This window comes from Lepidochelys olivacea (genome assembly GCF_965140295.1).
Source record: "Lepidochelys olivacea isolate rLepOli2 genome assembly, chromosome: 3".
Taxonomy (NCBI): domain Eukaryota; kingdom Metazoa; phylum Chordata; order Testudines; family Cheloniidae; genus Lepidochelys; species Lepidochelys olivacea.
In genome coordinates this window covers 65,683,327-65,701,173 of record NC_140413.1, presented here as the reverse complement: position 1 = coordinate 65,701,173, position 17,847 = coordinate 65,683,327, and the positions used below count along the sequence as shown (strand labels likewise).

The following is a 17,847-nucleotide window of genomic DNA, read 5'->3' as shown; positions in this document are numbered from 1 at the left end:
CCCTGGCTGGGATGATTTAACTGGGAATTGGTCCTGCTTTGAGCAGGGGGTTGGACTAGATGACCTTCTGGTGTCCCTTCCAACCCTGATATTCTATGATTCTATGATTCTATGACTGCTGAATTGGAATCAATTTTGCAAACTGGATACAATTAACTTAGGCTTGAGTAGAGACTGAGAGTGGATGGGTCATTACACAAAGTAAAACTATTTCCCCTTGTTTATTTTCTCCCCCTCACACCCCCCCACTGTTCCTCAGACATTCTTGTCAACCGCTGGAAATGGCCCACCTTGATTATCACTGCAAAAGGTCCCTCCCCCCAGCGCTCCTGCTGGTAATAGCTCATCTTAAGTGATCACTCTTGTTACAATGTGTATGGTAACACCCATTGTTTCATGTTCTCTTTGTATATAAATCTGCCCACTGTATTTTCCACTGAATGCATCCGATGAAGTGAGCTGTAGCTCACGAAAGCTTATGCTCTAATAAATTTGTTAGTCTCTAAGGTGCCACAAGTACTCCTTTTCTTTTTGCGAATACAGACTAACATGGCTGCTACTCTGAAACCTGCGATTATTTTCTGGTGTTCCTTAATCGCTTACTGTTTCTTCATTTAATTGATTTTTCTTCATCCTGTATTGAAACCAGGCATAACTTGCAGTTGAGCAGACCATATAGTCTTGAAGTCTTCATATGAAGATTAGAGATTTTTTTTTTTGTGATGGTTCACTGCCACATCCCTAGGTAAGCTATGGCTAATTATCCTGACTCTTAATTTTCACCTTATTTCTGGTTTGAATTTATCCATCTTCAAGTTTCCAGTCATTGATCTTAACCCTTTTGCCCACTAGATTATATGATTCATATATCAGAAATCTCTTCCCCATGTAGATAATTCCAGACCCCAATAAGGCTGTCTTTCTGTCTTGATCATATTCTTCAGCTACTCCCAAATGGCAGGTTTCTTTTTATTCCCATATGTATTGGTTCTTGATGAGTGGTAACATTTTCTCTAGTATTGCCTCTTTAACAACTTACTTGCATTCGTGTACTTCAGGTAACTTCTTGTCCCGGGCTTAATTTCTTATTTATGTGCCTGCCTGTATTTAAACCACTGAGACTTCATAAATTCAATTCAAAACTTAGCCTTATTACTCTACTTGGCTTTGCCCTTTCAGCAGATGAAAGATGTCATGTAGGACAAACTGTAGAGTGTTGTTGAATCAGCTGAATGCTTCTGTCTTTCATTCCCCTCACTTGAAGGGAGTTTCAGATTAAAATGTACATACTGAGGAGTAAACACAAGAACTGGAAAATCTGACTGGCAAAAACAATTGCCTTTAGCCATCTTCCCTGTGTCATGGCATGTCATTGTCTTCAATTATTATTCTCTGGGTTACTTATATAGGCTTTTTTCCTAGGTGTTTACAAACTTACATGATGTCCATCTTTTACATGCTCTCTCTGCCCTCTATCCTGCTGATATCTGTTGCACTGACTCCTGATGCCTTGCTTTATGATTTGTGGGGATGAAGCGGATGAATCAGGTCCTGAATTGTTTTCCTTTTTCCCCCATCCCTCATGCTTTTCAGTTTCACTGCTGAGGTAGGGTTGGTTCTGAGTCGTAGACCTTGCATGTGGCACAGGCTACCAAGTGTTTGCTTGCTATACTTATGCTTAAGGATGGTCATAAGTGTGTTAGGCTGATGGAAAAATTAGCTGAATTGGGTAGTGTGTAAACAAAGCTGCTCCAGACTTTCTTTCCTTTTAGGCTTTTCACTAAGTGAATAAACTCCACCCTTAATGTATTACTATAGTGTCGTGAATAGACAAGTGTCAACGTGATTGAACAGCAAAAATACATCAAGTGGAAAGTATGTATTAGAGCTTTCTGAGAGCATAAACTGCTGCCACACTACCTTGGTGTAATGTGTAGGAGTGGGTGAAATGGCAGCATCTTTGTGGAGGTTTTCCTGAGGCTAATTGGGCTGTAGCACTGATGTTGCCGTATTATCTAATTACTAGTGTGTATTTTGCCCTTTAGGCGCACCACTTTTAGCAAAAATCAATTAAAGAGGTGATACTAAAACACTACATTTTAATATACTGTAAATTTAGAAAGTATTTTAAGTCATTATTGTCCACTGAAAACCTCTTTTAAGCCTGGACGTAAAGATCCTCTTTGGGAGGTAGCAGCAGGATAGGAGTATTTATCACACCATAAACCACTAGTTCCACACTTCCCAGTTCTTGCTTTCTTTGGAGGTGAAACAGTTGCAAACATGACCCACATGTTCTGGTAATAGCTGAGCTATAGGTTATTTTGGTTTCCCTCTCCTAGTGACCAGGTCTGGCTCCAGGCACCAGCGTTCCAAGCAGGTGCTTGGGATGGCAGTCAGAAAGGGGCGGCAGTGTTTCTGCAGCGGCGGCAATTCGACAGCAGCTTCTCAATTTTGCCATCTGCGGTGGCAGTTCGGCGGCAGCTTCTCCCTTTTGACGTCCCGGGTGGCAATTCGGTGGCAACAGTTTTGGGTTTTTTTATTTTTGTTTTTGTTTTGTTTTTTTCCATCGCTTGGGGTGGCAAAAACAGTAGAGCCAGCCCTGCTAGTGACTTATGAGCATGTTGTTCATAAACCTTTATAGGCAAGTTTCTTGTGGTTTCATTTGCTTTTGGATACCATCTTCCAGATCACTCTTGTGTACTGTATTTCTTAGAAGACGGCTATCAAGGCTGATTCCCCACTCTGGCAATTTGAGTGCAGGAGTCTAAAAGGATTCTTGCAAAGATTCTAAAAATTAATACTGGCCACTCCAAGCTTGTATTAAACTCCCAAGGTTACAGATTTTCTCTGACCTTGGGTGGTGGCAGCATCTACCCATCCAAGTACAAAAAATCCCTTTTGGAACCCAGGAAGGCCCACTTGGGGTACTCTCAAGCCCTTTCACCACCCCCTCCGTGGAAGAGCTGAGAGAGAAAAACAAAGGAAATCAGCTGTTGCTCCCAGCTAATTCAACATGTGCACAAACCTCTTAAGACACACACAAACCCCAATTCTGTTTTTTAAAAAAAGATAATTTTATTAAAAACAAAGAAAATACATCTGAAACTTAGGCTATTGCTAGATTTTAAAAGAGCAAATATAATAAGCATCAAGAATGGTTGGGTTTTTTTGTTTCAGGTCCAGTTTAATAGTTACAAGCAAAACAAAAGCATTTGGGGGTTAGCGCACAGAGGAGTCCACAAGCCTTACAGAAATAAGAGAGAAACCTAATCGCGTCTTCCTAGATATTTTTTAATCTCCTACATATTTGGGGTTTCAAATGAGTAGTTTCTAGGTATGATTTGATTTTTTTCATACCTGGCACAAGCTCTTTTTACGGTATAGTTCCTCCCCTGTCCCTGATCTCCAGGAGAACAGCCCAGACAAAAGGGGAGTTTTTTGTTTCAATTTTAAAAAGTTCTAGCCTTTCCATTGGCTCTTTTGGTCAGGTGCCCACTCCCTTCCTTTTACCTATAGGCTTTTTAACGCTTTCCAGGTAAAGCAAGTAAAGAACAGCTACTAACAGGGATTTTATAGCTGGCTGGCTGGGTGTCCAGAAAAGGTAGCTTACCCCCGCTTCATTTAGCACAATCGTAAACCCTCCTCTGAATTTGGGTCCTAGGTTTCCTTTAACAAATCCATTTAAATATGGGGTAACGTTCAGGTTCAAACATCCTTAATGTTCATAATTCCAGTATCAACCAGGAAGGCTGGTATAATCCAGGGCTCACAGTTGCTCTCAGATTACTGGGAAATTGGCCTTATGTGTTGTACTGACGTTCAAAAGTCTCTCACTTCCTGTAGTCAAGTCCTGCTGAGCCCTGGCACTTCTAGGCTTTTGACATCAGTTAGAAATGTAAAAAATTTGCTTCAGTCCCAGCACCTCTTTCATTACAATTAAACAATGCCTGTATTACATCAGGTACAGTAGTATATGTATTTATGAATACGTAAGTGTGCTCTTTAGTGGCTGTGCTAATGCCTCAAATGTCACTCTTGTGTAAATTAAAACTGTGTTCCATGCAGAACTAGATTCAATAGCAGTCTAAATTTTGGAATGTTGTGTTCTTTTAACACACACTGAAGGTCATTAGTACTGTATCACTTTAGAAATCAACTGCGATGTGACCTAAATAGCCATGTCAGCTAATCAAACATAATTGGGGTTTAATGGATATGAAGACTGAACTACTCCAATCATTGATGCAATGTATTGGTGCTCCTTACAAATTGTGGGTGAGGAATAGCTGCAGGGTCCTGAGGTGCAGAGCACTATAACTCTTATTACCCACACTGACACAGTTCTGAGAGAAGATGGGAGGATAAGTCTTCACTTCTGCTGTAAGGGTGGCAGGGTCCTGGACTATGGGTCAAAAAAGTCCTGGGCTCACACTGAGAGCAGTTAACATGTAGAATGTTTGGATGCATCTCGAAGAAGAAATAAAACCAGGTATGTAAGGTTCTAAACAGTGGTGTTGCTATCTAGAGTAATAAATCAAAATCTCTTTAATGTTTCTAGTTCTGAAACTGCGAGTTTTTTGTGTACATGATAAACCTAAGTAATCATGATCTGTCAACTCTCGTATTCTGCTCTATCATCCCTTTTCTTGTCACTAGTTGGGACTAAACTTAGGCCCATTAAGATCTGCATGCTTGAACTCTTTAAGTGCTGTGTGGTTTTTCACTCACGTCAGTGGACCTCTGCATGGGCACAAGTGTTGCTTCCAAATTCAAAGCAACTGACAGCACTGAATTTTTGCTCACATTACTTCAGTACAGGTCTTCCTGGTCCTGCTTCTGGTGTTCGAAGGTTTAGTTTCTTGGGCCTACTGACCCAATCAGACAAAGACTGCTGTTGTAACCATCAGCTGCATCCAAGGCAAGGTTCTGCTAATGCTGAGGGTATTTTAGAATTGACTATTTGCCCCATTTGTGTTCTTATTATGGCTGTAGTGCTAAACCTATTTCTGAGACTGCTTGGTTGAACTTTTTGTAATCTTTTTTTTTTTTTTCATTTAAGATTTCAAAACATTGTCAGATATCTGCCTTAATGCAACAGATGGATCTGGGGAGGGCTAGGTCTACCAGTAATGCCCTAGTGGAAAATAAACCTATCCCATCTCTTGTGGCTGGGAAGAGTTCTCTAATTCCTTGTACGTGTTCTCCTTGGACCAGACTAACTTTAGTATCTGTGTTTCTGGCTTTTAGGGTATCTGATATAGAATCCCACAACCATATTTTTTTCCTTATTCTTCCCCACACCTGGATATTTCTATATAGTGTGACAAAGTTCCTGCTGTACCTTGGTGGGTCTTACGCTTATTGGTGAATTTGCTCACCTTGGAGCTTCACGTTAGCCCTCAGATTGGCCGTTTTTTTCTGAATTCACAGTCCAGGTTGACTCTTCCTGTGTCTGACCAGGAGTTCGGAGGATTTGGGGGGAACCTGGGCCCGCCCTCTACTCTGGGTTCCAGCCCAGGGCTCTGTGGAATGCAGCTGACTAGAGTGCCTCCTGGAACAGCTGAGTGACAGTACAACTCCCTGGGCTACTTCCCCATGGCCTGCTCCTAACACCTTCTTTATTCTCACCATAGGACCTTCCTCCTGGTGTCTGATAATGCTTGTACATCTCAGTCCTCCAACAGTCTGCATTCTCACTCTCAGCTCCTAGTGCCTCTTTCTCCCAGCTCCTCACATGCACACCACAAACTGAAGTGAGCTCCTTTTTAAAACCCAGGTGACCTGAATAGCCTGCCTTAATTGAGTCTAGCAGCTTGTTGATTGGCTGCAGGTGTTCTAATCAGCCTGTCTTAATTGTCTCCAGAAGGTTCCTGATTGTTCTGGAACCTTCCCTGTTACCTTACCAAGGGAAAAGGGACCTACTTAGCCTGGGGCTAATATGTCTGCCTTCTATTACTCTCCTATAGCCATCTGGTCCAACCCTGTCACAGTAGTCTACTTCCCCCTCTTCTCTTCCCCCACCCTCACTCCACCCCAAAGCCTCTGGGTTTTGAGGGTTTGCTTTGCACCCATAATTAACTCAATGTATGTACCTGCTGGTCAAAGCTTTCATAAGTTAAGAAACGGGCTTACAAAAAAATTGAGATCCTTAGCACTTTTGTTGCTGTCAAAAGCTATGGAGACACTGGAAGACATAACTGCAGCAGTGAACATTTTGAAGGATAGCTTTACAACAAGAACTAGAAACTCCTCTGTTGAAAATAAGTTATCAAGATATCAAGCTTTCTCTGGCCTATGTAAGCAGAGTGCATGGGTTCACATATGATTCTCAAGTGACATGGTATTACAGAGTGTACTACAGAGAAAGTGACCATTAAAATGTTGTTCTGACTGATACGCCTTTGGTATCCTGATGAGATCTGCAAAGGCATGCTGGCATGACTCTTAGGGTTGGGCTACACTGCAGTTAGACACCCATGGCTGGCCCGTGCTAGCTGACTCAGGCTCACAGGACACGGGCTAATTGTGATGTAGACATTCTGGCTCAGGCGGGAGCCGGGAGCCTGGGCTCTGTCACTCTCCCACCAGCCTGAGCCCGAACACCTACAATACAATTAAACAACCCCTTAGCTTGAGCCCTGTGTGCCCATATGCACTGACTTTGTGGGCGCCCACAGGGAAAAATTAGTGGGTGCTCTGCACCCACCAGCAGCCAAGCTCCCCGCCCTGCCTCACCTCACCACCACTTCCTCCTCAGCCTCCACCTCCTCCCCTGAGCATGCCGCATCCCCGCTCCTCCACCTACCTCCCAGCACTCGCTGTTGCCAAACGGTTCTAGCAAGCTCTGGGCGGGATAGGGGAGGAGTGGGAATGTGGCGCACTCAGGGGAAAAGGTGGGGCTGAGGCGGAGATTTGGGGAAGGAGTTGGAATAGGGGCAGGGACTTGGGGGAGTTGAGGCAGGGACTCTGGGGAAGGGATTGGAATGGGAGGGGCAGGGGTCAAGTCAGGGCGGGGCCAGGGGCAGAGGAGCAGGGGTCGAGCACCGAGTGGTACCAATAAAAGTCAGCACCTATGTGTAAGTCAGCTGGCATGGGCCAACTACAGGTTTTTACTTGCAGCGTAGACTTATCCTTAGAGCGTGTATTACTAGATAACCAACAATAGTTGGTCCTATCCTCTCACCTACTTCATATAAGACCAAAACGTGTCTTTAACTCCAAAGGAGTTTTTGATAACGTCAAATTGAATTGGTATAACTTCTTTGATAACCTTTTAAGAATAAATGTTGGGTTGGGATGGCCAGTACACTCTCTCACAGCCTTGAGGATAGATACTGTGATAAATGTCTTTGGACTCTTGTTTCAATATATTATCTGTTATCACAGTCTCATTGAAACTCTTACTCTAATCTAGTCTACCAGATGCTGTTTGTCTTTTCTGTACTTACTGTAACCGTTTTCCTCTTTTTTTTTTTTTAAATAGATTTGATCCAGGCAACCAACGAGACCAATGTTAATATTCCTCAAATGGCTGATACTCTTTTTGAGCGAGCAACAAATAGTAGCTGGGTGGTGGTTTTCAAAGCCTTAGTTACAACACATCATCTAATGGTTCATGGCAATGAGGTAAGCAAATGGAATTCTCTCATAAGACCGTGTTTACCCTGAAGAAATTCCTGGATAGGTCATTGAAAATTTAAAAGTACCTTTTTAAACTGTTTTGATCTCTGTGTTTCATGAAAACAAAGGACTACACTTGTCAGTTGCTATTTTCCAAACTTAAATTGAAGCTGGAGATATTAAGAGCAAGTACAGAACTAGCAGTTCGGTTTTCCTTCCAGCAATTGTAATTTGTCAACATAATAGATCAGGTAATCATTCATTCTTTAACTTCTGCCTCATCTTAATTAGAAACTAAAGTTAAAGTTACAAAGAATATTTAAGTTGTAACTTTCTAATATGCTTGTTTATGACCATAATGACTGAAGTTCAGGAAAAAAAAATATGTAGGGGGGAAAAACTCTAAATGTTGTGGAATCCTCACTTTTACATGCCTCCTGTGACTGGTTCTCTGATTTAGGTCTGTCTGACCTCTGTTAGTGTGTTCTCTTTTTTTGCCTAAAAACTTGAATTTTATACTAACAAGGCATTACCCATTTCATTTTTATTTATTATATAGCCACAGCTCTTCAGACCATTGACCTAGTGAATGTCTGCTATACAAATGATTATTCTTTCTCCACTGTATGCAAATTTAATAGCATTTTTCAGCTCATATTTTCCTAATTCTTGTTTGTGTTGACTTTAGATTAGTGGCTCTTTAAATATAAAACTTCCTTGAGCGAATTCAGCCTCTTTACCATTGTACTTTGCATGTGGAAAGAAGTAATTCCACTAGCTCCTTCCACTGTGTGTGCACACATGCATGCACCATGCACTTGTCTCTTGTGTAGCTGCATCACAATTCCTAGTCCAACTCCATTTGTCTATCATTCCAGAATTTTTTTAGTTGGTTACTAATGTGCTTTCCCCATTTTTGCTGTCTTGCTGTAAATGAAGCACTCGGCATATAGGCAATGCCTAATACAATAGGACCCTGATCTCCTCAGGCAGGGCTTGCAGGTACTACTGTAATAGAGATAATCAGTTTAATAGCGTTATTCTCTGTTCTGTCCTCTTGCAAACTAATAGATCTTGCTGCTCCTTAATTGTCTTCTACCTTTTGTAGAAGGAGGCCAGTTAGAGGAAGGGCAGGACAGTAGATTAGCCTAAGTCTCATTTTATGAATGCTATTAAAACTGTTAAGGAGAACAACCAAAGGCGCAAGCCAAAACATAGGTTCTAACTCCCTCCATGGTCCTGAGTTTTGAGGAAGTTCTAATCTGGATCCAGGCTTTGTGGCTTTGACCATCTATATCCACTTGAGTCAGAGTGACTTGGGTCAGTTAGCAGGAGATCAGCTGAATCTTCCCTTTATATGTACATCTGATCAACTCTGATTTTTTTACCTGCTTGCAGATCTGGACTGGAATGGAGAGGAAATTGACTTTCATTTTTGTGTCTTGCAGAGATTTATTCAGTATTTGGCATCTAGAAACACACTATTCAATCTCAGCAATTTTTTGGACAAAAGTGGATCACATGGTAAGAATGTGGTGGCCTGTCTGTATTAAACTTTAGCAGTAAGATACTGCTAATATCTCATAGGCCTTGCTAACCTATATTAGTAGAGATACTCATTGAAAGGTATGAATTAGGGAGCATATGAAGCCAAAATGGGAATAATCCATTCTAAAATGTATTTCATTTGACAAACTTACATTTTCTTTACAGGTACAACACTTTGTAAACGTAATGAAGCTGTAAGGCTAAGTGAGATGGGGCACTATTCTAAAACTTCCCAGCTGGCCGGTCAGTTTCTGCAGAACTTAAAATTTTCATGGGGGAGAATAATTGAAGTTCCCATACCTCATGATTCAAAACAGAACCTTTCAAATGGGAATAAGGCAGGGTATCTTATCCTATTAATATATCTCTTTATTATGACTGGATGTAATGGAAGTTAAAGATGAAAGTGGCAACTGGTTTTATTTATATATAAATATATATTTTATCCATCCTGGGAAGTACTCTAAATGAGAAATTGTTCCCTAATGTGTCTTCTCATTTAGTCTAAAACATTCCTAATAAGGAGGACTCCATCACTTGTAGGAGATGTTCTGTACCTTTCAAGATAGGCTTTTGTTTTCTTATCGTTACACATCAAGAAAGGGAAGAGGGGGGTAAGAGGAAGTTGAGGAGGCCAGAGGGGCCAATCGAGGGGCGGGAATGGCAAGTTGGCATGAGAAAGTGGTGGAACTCTAATTCTGCATTGATTGCTGAACTTTGTAGTGAGGCTTCCTTAATGTGGTATTGTCTTTTAACCTAAAAGTTTTCTCTGTGGGTGGAATAAATTCCCTCTTCTTTTTTTAAGAGCAGGAAGCTGTTAAAGAATTATATGAATGGCTTTAGGAGTATGTGCAGGAAACACACATGCTGGAGTGGTTGCTAGCATCAAAAAGATGTTTCAGCTCTTACCAAAAAGGACACATCATACAGGAGGAAAAAAAATAGTATTTTGAGTTTTGTTATAGGTTCACACACAGGGAAAGGAATAAAGCTAGAGAATAACATATTTAAATGCTTGAGCTCCATTTGTTTGAATTCCTGCTGGTGCCTGGTTTGGAGTAATTCTGCTTTCTATGTTGACAAATTCTGTTCTCCCCCACCCCCACCACTGTCCTCCTTGTTTAGAGGTATCTTAAACTTTACCACAATATACAGAGACCCGTGATCATAGGGTAATATATAAAGCTTGGGGAGCTGTCCAGGGAATACTATAGTGATGGTCCTGATCTTAGTAAAGATATGAAACCTGCTATTTCAAGATCATTAATGAAAGTGGCAGCTGATCCTGAATTGGAAGGAGAGGCAAATCCTACTGAAGATGGAAATATGGGCAGAAAATAAATGTTCAGCTTGGAGAAAATCCAAAACACAGATTCTGTACCTCAAAGGGAAATGTGGAAAGATTTATGGGTGATGCGGGATGCTAATTACACCTGATAAGCATGGAGATGTAGCAACAGAAGACCAGTGCTGTTTGGGGCTGCATAGACAGTGGCATCACAGGGGGTCATTGATAGCACAGAGGTATTGCCCTTATATAAAAAGCCCTTTAACGTTGCCAGTGAAGACGCGCTCTCTGCGTTAAATACTATTGATTTTCATATGAAGTTGTCGGTATAAAATGCACTAACAATTGTAAGGGAAAACTAATTTATTTAGTTGGAGTTAGAATTAAACTAATCCCAGTCAGACTCCTAAAAATACAAATGACAGATACCAATATGTTATATGCCCAAAGTGTTCATAAAGGTATTTTGAGTGACTTATTTTTTACCGTAGTGATCTGTACACGTGTTGTCTACCTCCTTCTCTTTTGTCAATCTGTCTATTTTACTGTCTCCACTGTTCCCTTTGACAGTCATGCGAGCAATAATTGCAGACTTCTGTGCTTCTAACTCTTTCCGTCATCCATTAGGTTATTAAAAATGAACACATTTCTCCTGCTTTTATTCAGAGTATTTATTAATGCTCTAGGGGACGTGTCCTTATTTAATTAATTTTGACTCCTTTTATGTAGTGTTTTACAGAATCTCAATAACACTGCAATGGCACAAGCTTACTTCAATTTTTTCTACAAAAGACTATTTTAGTAGACTAATCTGTTTGTTCAGGAAACTTAAACTAAGTTCTGCTGAAATCTGGCATTAAATAAAACCATCTTAAGTAATGAACAAGTACATGGAGTTTAGTCTGGGTTTGTGTAACTCTTAATATACACCTCTCATCAAATGAAAATTAGAAAATCAAAACTGAGGAACAACCTAAGCCCTTTCTTTGCCTGCGGTCCATGTCTGTGGATAGGCTTGAGGCACCACTTTTGTATATATTTTTGAGTTGTAGGACGAGAAGTCTGGAGTAATGATTCTTTGCATGCCCCTCCCCATTTTGCAACTGATGCTCTTGCCAGTTTTACACAATCCTCCATTTCCAGTGAGGCCAGTCCTGATTTATACTAGCCTTGTTCTAATGTTAGACTGCCAGTTTTTACTTCAATCTAGTAGAAAAATATAATCTACCGTATTAAAGTAGAAACATATACTTCAAAGTGTTACAATAGCACAATATCAAATACTTGCAAAATCCATCTTTCAGTTAAGAGCAAACCTCTGCTGTCTTATGCTTCACTGATGTATACCACTGAGATCTTTGTACTGGCAGAGATCTGTCCAGAGTTGATGGCTGCACACATGCCAGTGTGGGAGTCTGTGTTTGTCTTGCTCTTTTTTCCTGGTCCCATCCTGCCATGACTTCACTGGGCCAGACTATAGACTTCCCTTTCAGACTTGTGAACAGTAGGTAAATGCTGTAACTCAAAACAGTTTCTTTGAATACATCCTTTATTTTAAATGAGCATAATGAACAGAGAAGAGATTACAGCAACAACAAGGCCTATTCGTGTTAGGGTTGCCAACCCTCCCAGTTTTGCTGGGAATCTCCCAGAATCGCACTCTATCTCCTGGAGGCAAAGGAAGCTGAACCAGGAGATTTTAAGCTGCTGGAAGTCCAGCAAGGCGAAGGCAGTCTTCCTGCCAGCCCTGGCTCTGCGTCACTCCTGGAAGCAATCGGCATGGCCCTCTGGAGGCCAACATGAGCTGCAGGCCGTGGCGCCCCACCGCCCCCCCAGGGGCTGCAGGGATGTGCTGGCCACTTCCAGGAGCAGCACGCGAAGGGGGCAGCGCACGGGGTCCCCCTGTCCCCTCTTACCTCAGCTGGCTCCTGGTTGGCGCTGCAGCAGGACTAAGGCAGGCTCCGCTCCCGCAGCTCCTATTGGCCACTGTTCCCGGCCACTTGGAGCTGTGGGGTCAGTGCTCGGGGCACAGGCAGTGTGCAGAAACCCCTGCTCCCCACCCCCCAGGCACAGCAAGGACATGCTGGCTGCTTCTGGGAGCAGCATGGGGCCAGGGCAGGCAGGGGACCCTGCCTTATCCCCACTGCACAGCCAGCAGAGAGCTGCTCAAGATAAGTTGAGCTGGAGCCAGCACCAACACCCTGCCCCAGCCCTGAGCCCCCTCCTGGAGCTGGACCCCAAACCCCCTCCCACACGCTGAACCCCTCAGCCCCAGCCTGGTGGGGGAGATCAAGCAACAGAGGGAGGGGGGGACCTCTGAGAAGGGGTGGGGAAGGGCAAGGGTGTTTGGGTTTGCGTGATTAGACCGTTGGCAACCCTAATTTGCATGTTGTCTTACCTAACTGCTTAGGTAGATGTAACTTGCCTCCCTATTGCCCCCACATCCAAGAGTGAAGGGGCAACAGACCTCAAGCAGTCACTGACTCCTTCTGACCCCCCCCCCCCCGCAGGTCTTTCATTTTTCCACCTGAAGTGCCACTGAGGCCTCAAGCTGGGACCTTCCACCTCCAATCAGAATCCTGATCTACGCTAGTGGAAGTTGATATTTGTTTTAAGTATTAGTGACTGAGTTAGCCCATTGTCCGCCTTCCTGGCAGGGCAGCAAAATCACATAGTTAACCCTCTGCACCTAAGTCCTATGTAGCAGACAGCATGACAGTAATAGAGGTGTACACAGAATCTGTAGAATTCCTATCTCCCACATTCTTAACAGTACTTTATATTAATCCAGTTCCTTAGAAGAAAGCAAACTTCAACTTCAAGGCCTATTATTTACAGTAGGCCTTAGGACACACAAAGACTTGGACCAAAGAGGGAAGCACTGGCCAAGGGACTACAGTAGACTCCTAAGTTTCTCCCCTTCAAGCTGGAACCAGATCTCCAAGAGGCTCAGCCTAAAGAGTTAAAAGGACAAAGTCCAAAGTGAAGACATCTATCCAGTACAAAGGATTCTCTCCTGCCAGAGGAGAACAGGAAGACCCAGAGAAGGTCTAGACAATGGAATAACAGAGCATAATGTTAGAATTTTTTTCCCTAATGTTACTGTTTTAGTGTTACTCCTTTAATTGAACTATCCTACACACACAGTCTTGTCTCATCTCTGCCATATTGAGAGTAAAGACCCTTCCTTTTTGTTTTGATTTCTGCATGTGAGAATTTGTTCTTGGGTATGAACGCTACGTGTTGGATGCCCACATGGTTAATGGATGGCATGCACACAGCACTTGCTTTTTGGAAGCGGGTGATGTGCTTTCCATAGCTGTATAAAGTAACATTTCTGTTTACCATTGCTCAGACTGTTTTGGTCAGGCCTTACTGACTCTTTTTAGGGATCCAAAAATATTTCTGGACATTTTTGCTGAAAGCTTTGCTATTTAGTTTTATGGACCTTGCTTCTAGTTCCTGGAAGAGGTGGTGTGTGCAGCAGAAATCAAGGAATCAAATACTTTGTGTGTGTGTGTGTGTGTGTGTGCACGCATGCATGAATAGGGGAGTGATGGTGAAAGTTCTTGAAGGTGGATATCTTTTATCTACATGAACAATTTGGTGAACACAAACACTGCCTTGAATATTCTTAATTTGAAAATGGTAGTAGTGGCAGGAAAAATATTCAGTATCCAGTGCAGGGATTCAGAAAGGGAAGGGTATGGGTTGGTTAGAATGGCAAGAGGTATCTTAGTTGCTAGCTGGATTTTTCCTCCACTGTCATCTGCAGTCAATAAATTGTAGTCAGCAGAAATTGTTAGGATGACATTGTCATAAACCCTGATTTTATGGTCATAATAACCAGGAGGCTAGCATGGATATTTCTTCACAACATGGTCTACTCCATTAGATAGTTTACATCTGAATCTGTGGTGACCTCTTCAGACCAAAGGAACTATAAACGGATTGTAGTACCATACATTTTCCTTCTCTTTTCCAGTCTTTGGCTAATTTGCACACACAGTATATACTTGAAGCTCCATTGGAAATTGGAGCAATTGCATGTAACATGATCCATACCCCTGTGGTTAGTAAGATGGCTGGGATCACTTGAGTTCCCTCTTGACATAGATTTTGCTGTAAGGCAGCATGAACTACCACCCCCTTAAAGCCAGCAATAGCTCTCCCAATACACAAGGTCCTTCACATGCAGCAAATTATTGCCTGGGATCAACCTTCCTTTCCTAACGAATTGAAAAGTAATAGCTTTTTTCAAAATTCTCAGTTTTGAACTACATCTGTCCAATCAGTGAAGTTTCAGGCCAGGATATGAAATAAACATATTAAGTTCACCAATGGATGGGCCATATTTTTGGAGTTTAATGTATCCATCCTACAAATGCTTACATCACATCATTTGAAAGCTTTTTTTATATATGTTTAATTGAGGTATGATGTGGAGCTGTCAAATATTGCCATAAGCCTGCAGGCTAGGTAAAACAGTGGTACCCAAAATGTCACTTTTTGCACCTTTCCAGAAACAGTGCAACATGGCTATGACTAGAGTTTTTACTGTTAACACTAAGGTGTTTGAAATTTAAATACTGGTCAAAGCTACCAAATGGCAATGTATTAAAATATTTTTTAATTTGCTTTGCATGGGAAAGTCTTCCCCCACCCCATCCCCCAAAATGATGGAACTGTTTAACATGTGGCAAAAATGGTGGTTCCTCACTAGTGCTGCAAAAACCAAACTAGGAAGAGTCCCAGGGAGGGGTGTTCATTCCAAATGGAATTGTACCACTTCATGCTGATGGAAATCTCATTCATGAAGGAGATAATAGAAATATCTCCTCTAGAGACAGACTATTAATATATTGGGATATTCTGGGGGAGACACAACATTGCTAGACTTTCTTATTGATTCTGATGTGTATGCAGCTTGTATTGCAGATCAAACGCTTGCTGGTAAGCAATTAACCATTCTCTTCGTGGCTTGATTCTAGCATTTGAGACCCTGAGGGCTCTGAAACTTTATTCATTGTTAAAGGATGTGAGCAGGGGAAAGGTTCTCATGTAGCTCCAGCACTTTGGCAAATGTTGGCTGATACTCAAAAGGTATTTGATTTCTTGTAACATGTCTATTAAAAAGCTTGATGATGCTATAACTCTGCGTATGCTGCTGTTGGAGGAATGTCAGGCAGGGTGGTCATGGTATGCCCTGTCTCCTACATTCAATTATGGAATCATTTTTTCCAAGTCGTACTACTAAATGTCTGTGTAGAACAAGACGGTGATTGGAAACTTCAGTTACACACCCAACATGCCATGCTTCAATAGTTCTTAACAGCAAACTGGCCCAACTATGTCAGGTAGATATCAGTCTACATTCTTGATATCCCTGAAGTACAGTGCCTCTGAGTGTATGAAATTTTCTGTGCATCAGCTTCCTGGATCTTTCAATGGAATTTGGAGTGACATGTGAACAGAACTGTCAAAGACTCAAAGGGCAGAGTGGGAATGTAGGACTGACAAAGAAACTAGCTCTTGTCAGGTGGACTCTCTCATAAAAGAACTTGAATATGAAAAAGCTATAAGAACAAGAAGTAGTGAAGACAGAGTCCACAGACAAGTCCTTGCCACTAAACTGAAGAGGTATGAAGAGCATGTTACAGCTCTTACCAGCTATACCATCAGGAATTTTGCAAACCCATTTGACCCTGAATCACATCTAGAGGTTCCTATCAGTGTTACCTACTGACAGCATGTAACATCAGATGTACAAGAGTTTCTACTCAAAATAGCAGATTCTGTAGAAAACAAATAAAGCAATTTGAGAGGTGCAGTTGATCCTGATTGGATCCATAGTTTCTTCATTCCAGTCAAGAAATTTGGCATCAGAACCTTGCTGACGTAGCCAAGAAAACAATTTTTAAGTCTGGCAAGGAAGGGACAGTCATAGCAGCTATTAGTTCAGAAACTTTTCTGAAGAGCCCTGTCATTGGTGAGATGTGAAGATGATTTTTCAATGGCAACTGTTCTTAGGCACAAGTCCTATTGTGGGACTATGTGTCTCTCCCATCCTGATGGAACAATGAGAAGAACAGACAAAGCTGAATTAGGACATCAGCTGGAAGCTCAAACTGAAAGAATCCATGAGCTAAGAGCATTCAACAAAGAAACCACAGTATACATCAGAGAGGCCATGCGTGGAGACAAATTCCACACATTTGATGAATTAGTTATATACTTAAGACAGGTCCTCAGAGGATGTGACAAAACTAATTCTGTATTCAAAGTCTCTGACAGCTTTGACAACAATAAATAAGATCTGCAAAAAGACAGAGCAGGATAGGATGTAATGTCTGATGGAAGAAATACAAGGCGATTTTGTGTGCCTCCATGGAAAACCTTCTAAACACGTCATCCAACAAGGGTATCTTAGAGGAGTTTTCCAAGTGACTATGGTTCAAAATGCCCATAGGTGCAGGAGCACATCCAGAAAAGACATTTTCTTAGTGGAGGTTTTTCTAATGGTGAAGTAGCAAAGTCCATCACCAGTAGAGGCGTTTGAAGCCCAAGACTTTTGTTTAGTACTCAAGAGGAAGCTGTCACAAGGCTACTTCTGCAAGCTGTATGTTCCAGTATGGCTTTTGGGTCTCTTGGTGTCAAAGGAACTATAGTAATTTAGGTAATCTGAGACACATATTTTGGTCCTTGCTGTTTACTACTTTCCAAAATGGAACACAGATATTGTGTGGATTGAAATGGCACAATTACTAGCACAACTGTCAAGTGTAGATTCATACCTGTGCATGCAATTTGACACACTCACTCCTGCAACATGCTTCCTCCTGTACATGCATTAACAGGATGTGACTGTGTCATCACTACTTAATATTGGTAAGGAGAAGGAAATGTGTGTTTAATGTCGTAATAAAGGGAGCTTACCACTTCAGAGATCTTGCCAAATTGGAGGAGAGTGATGCACAAGCTGCAATTTCGGCAGCAAGGAAGTTAGTACTGTATAACCAGAGCAAAAAAAAAAGAAAAGGAAACCCACAGACATGAATTGTTGCTTCTCAGTCTAGCTATCAAAAAGAACAAGTCCCTGGCCAAACTCCCACCATGTGAGGACCGTTTTGAAGAGCATGACAAGTGCATCTTGGGGGAAAAAAAAGATTTGGGTATCACACATAGATAAACCAGATACTGGATTGCCACAGCATCATCAGTTGAAAAATATGGATGGTGAACTACTTCCTGTATTCTTAAAGGGCTCAATGGCATCTGAGTTTCTACAAGACCTTCTTAGTGCCTGTACCAGTTGCTGCGCAATCAACTGTCTATAGTTAAAACAATCTTTCCTGCACAGAACTATGTACCTACAAAGGCAATGAAGA

At 41.8% G+C, this 17,847-nt stretch overlaps 1 protein-coding gene across 1 annotated transcript in view; it reads left to right on the top strand.

The window, feature by feature from the left end:
- The window catches only part of SNAP91 (synaptosome associated protein 91), a 141,363-nt gene that overhangs the window by 37,171 nt on the left and 86,345 nt on the right, over nt 1-17,847 (top strand). Inside the window, exons 3-4 of the mRNA XM_084622620.1 lie at nt 7,487-7,629; nt 9,072-9,147. Of these exons, the coding sequence (XP_084478746.1) occupies nt 7,487-7,629; nt 9,072-9,147 (219 nt within the window). The remainder of the gene's footprint in view (nt 1-7,486; nt 7,630-9,071; nt 9,148-17,847) is intronic.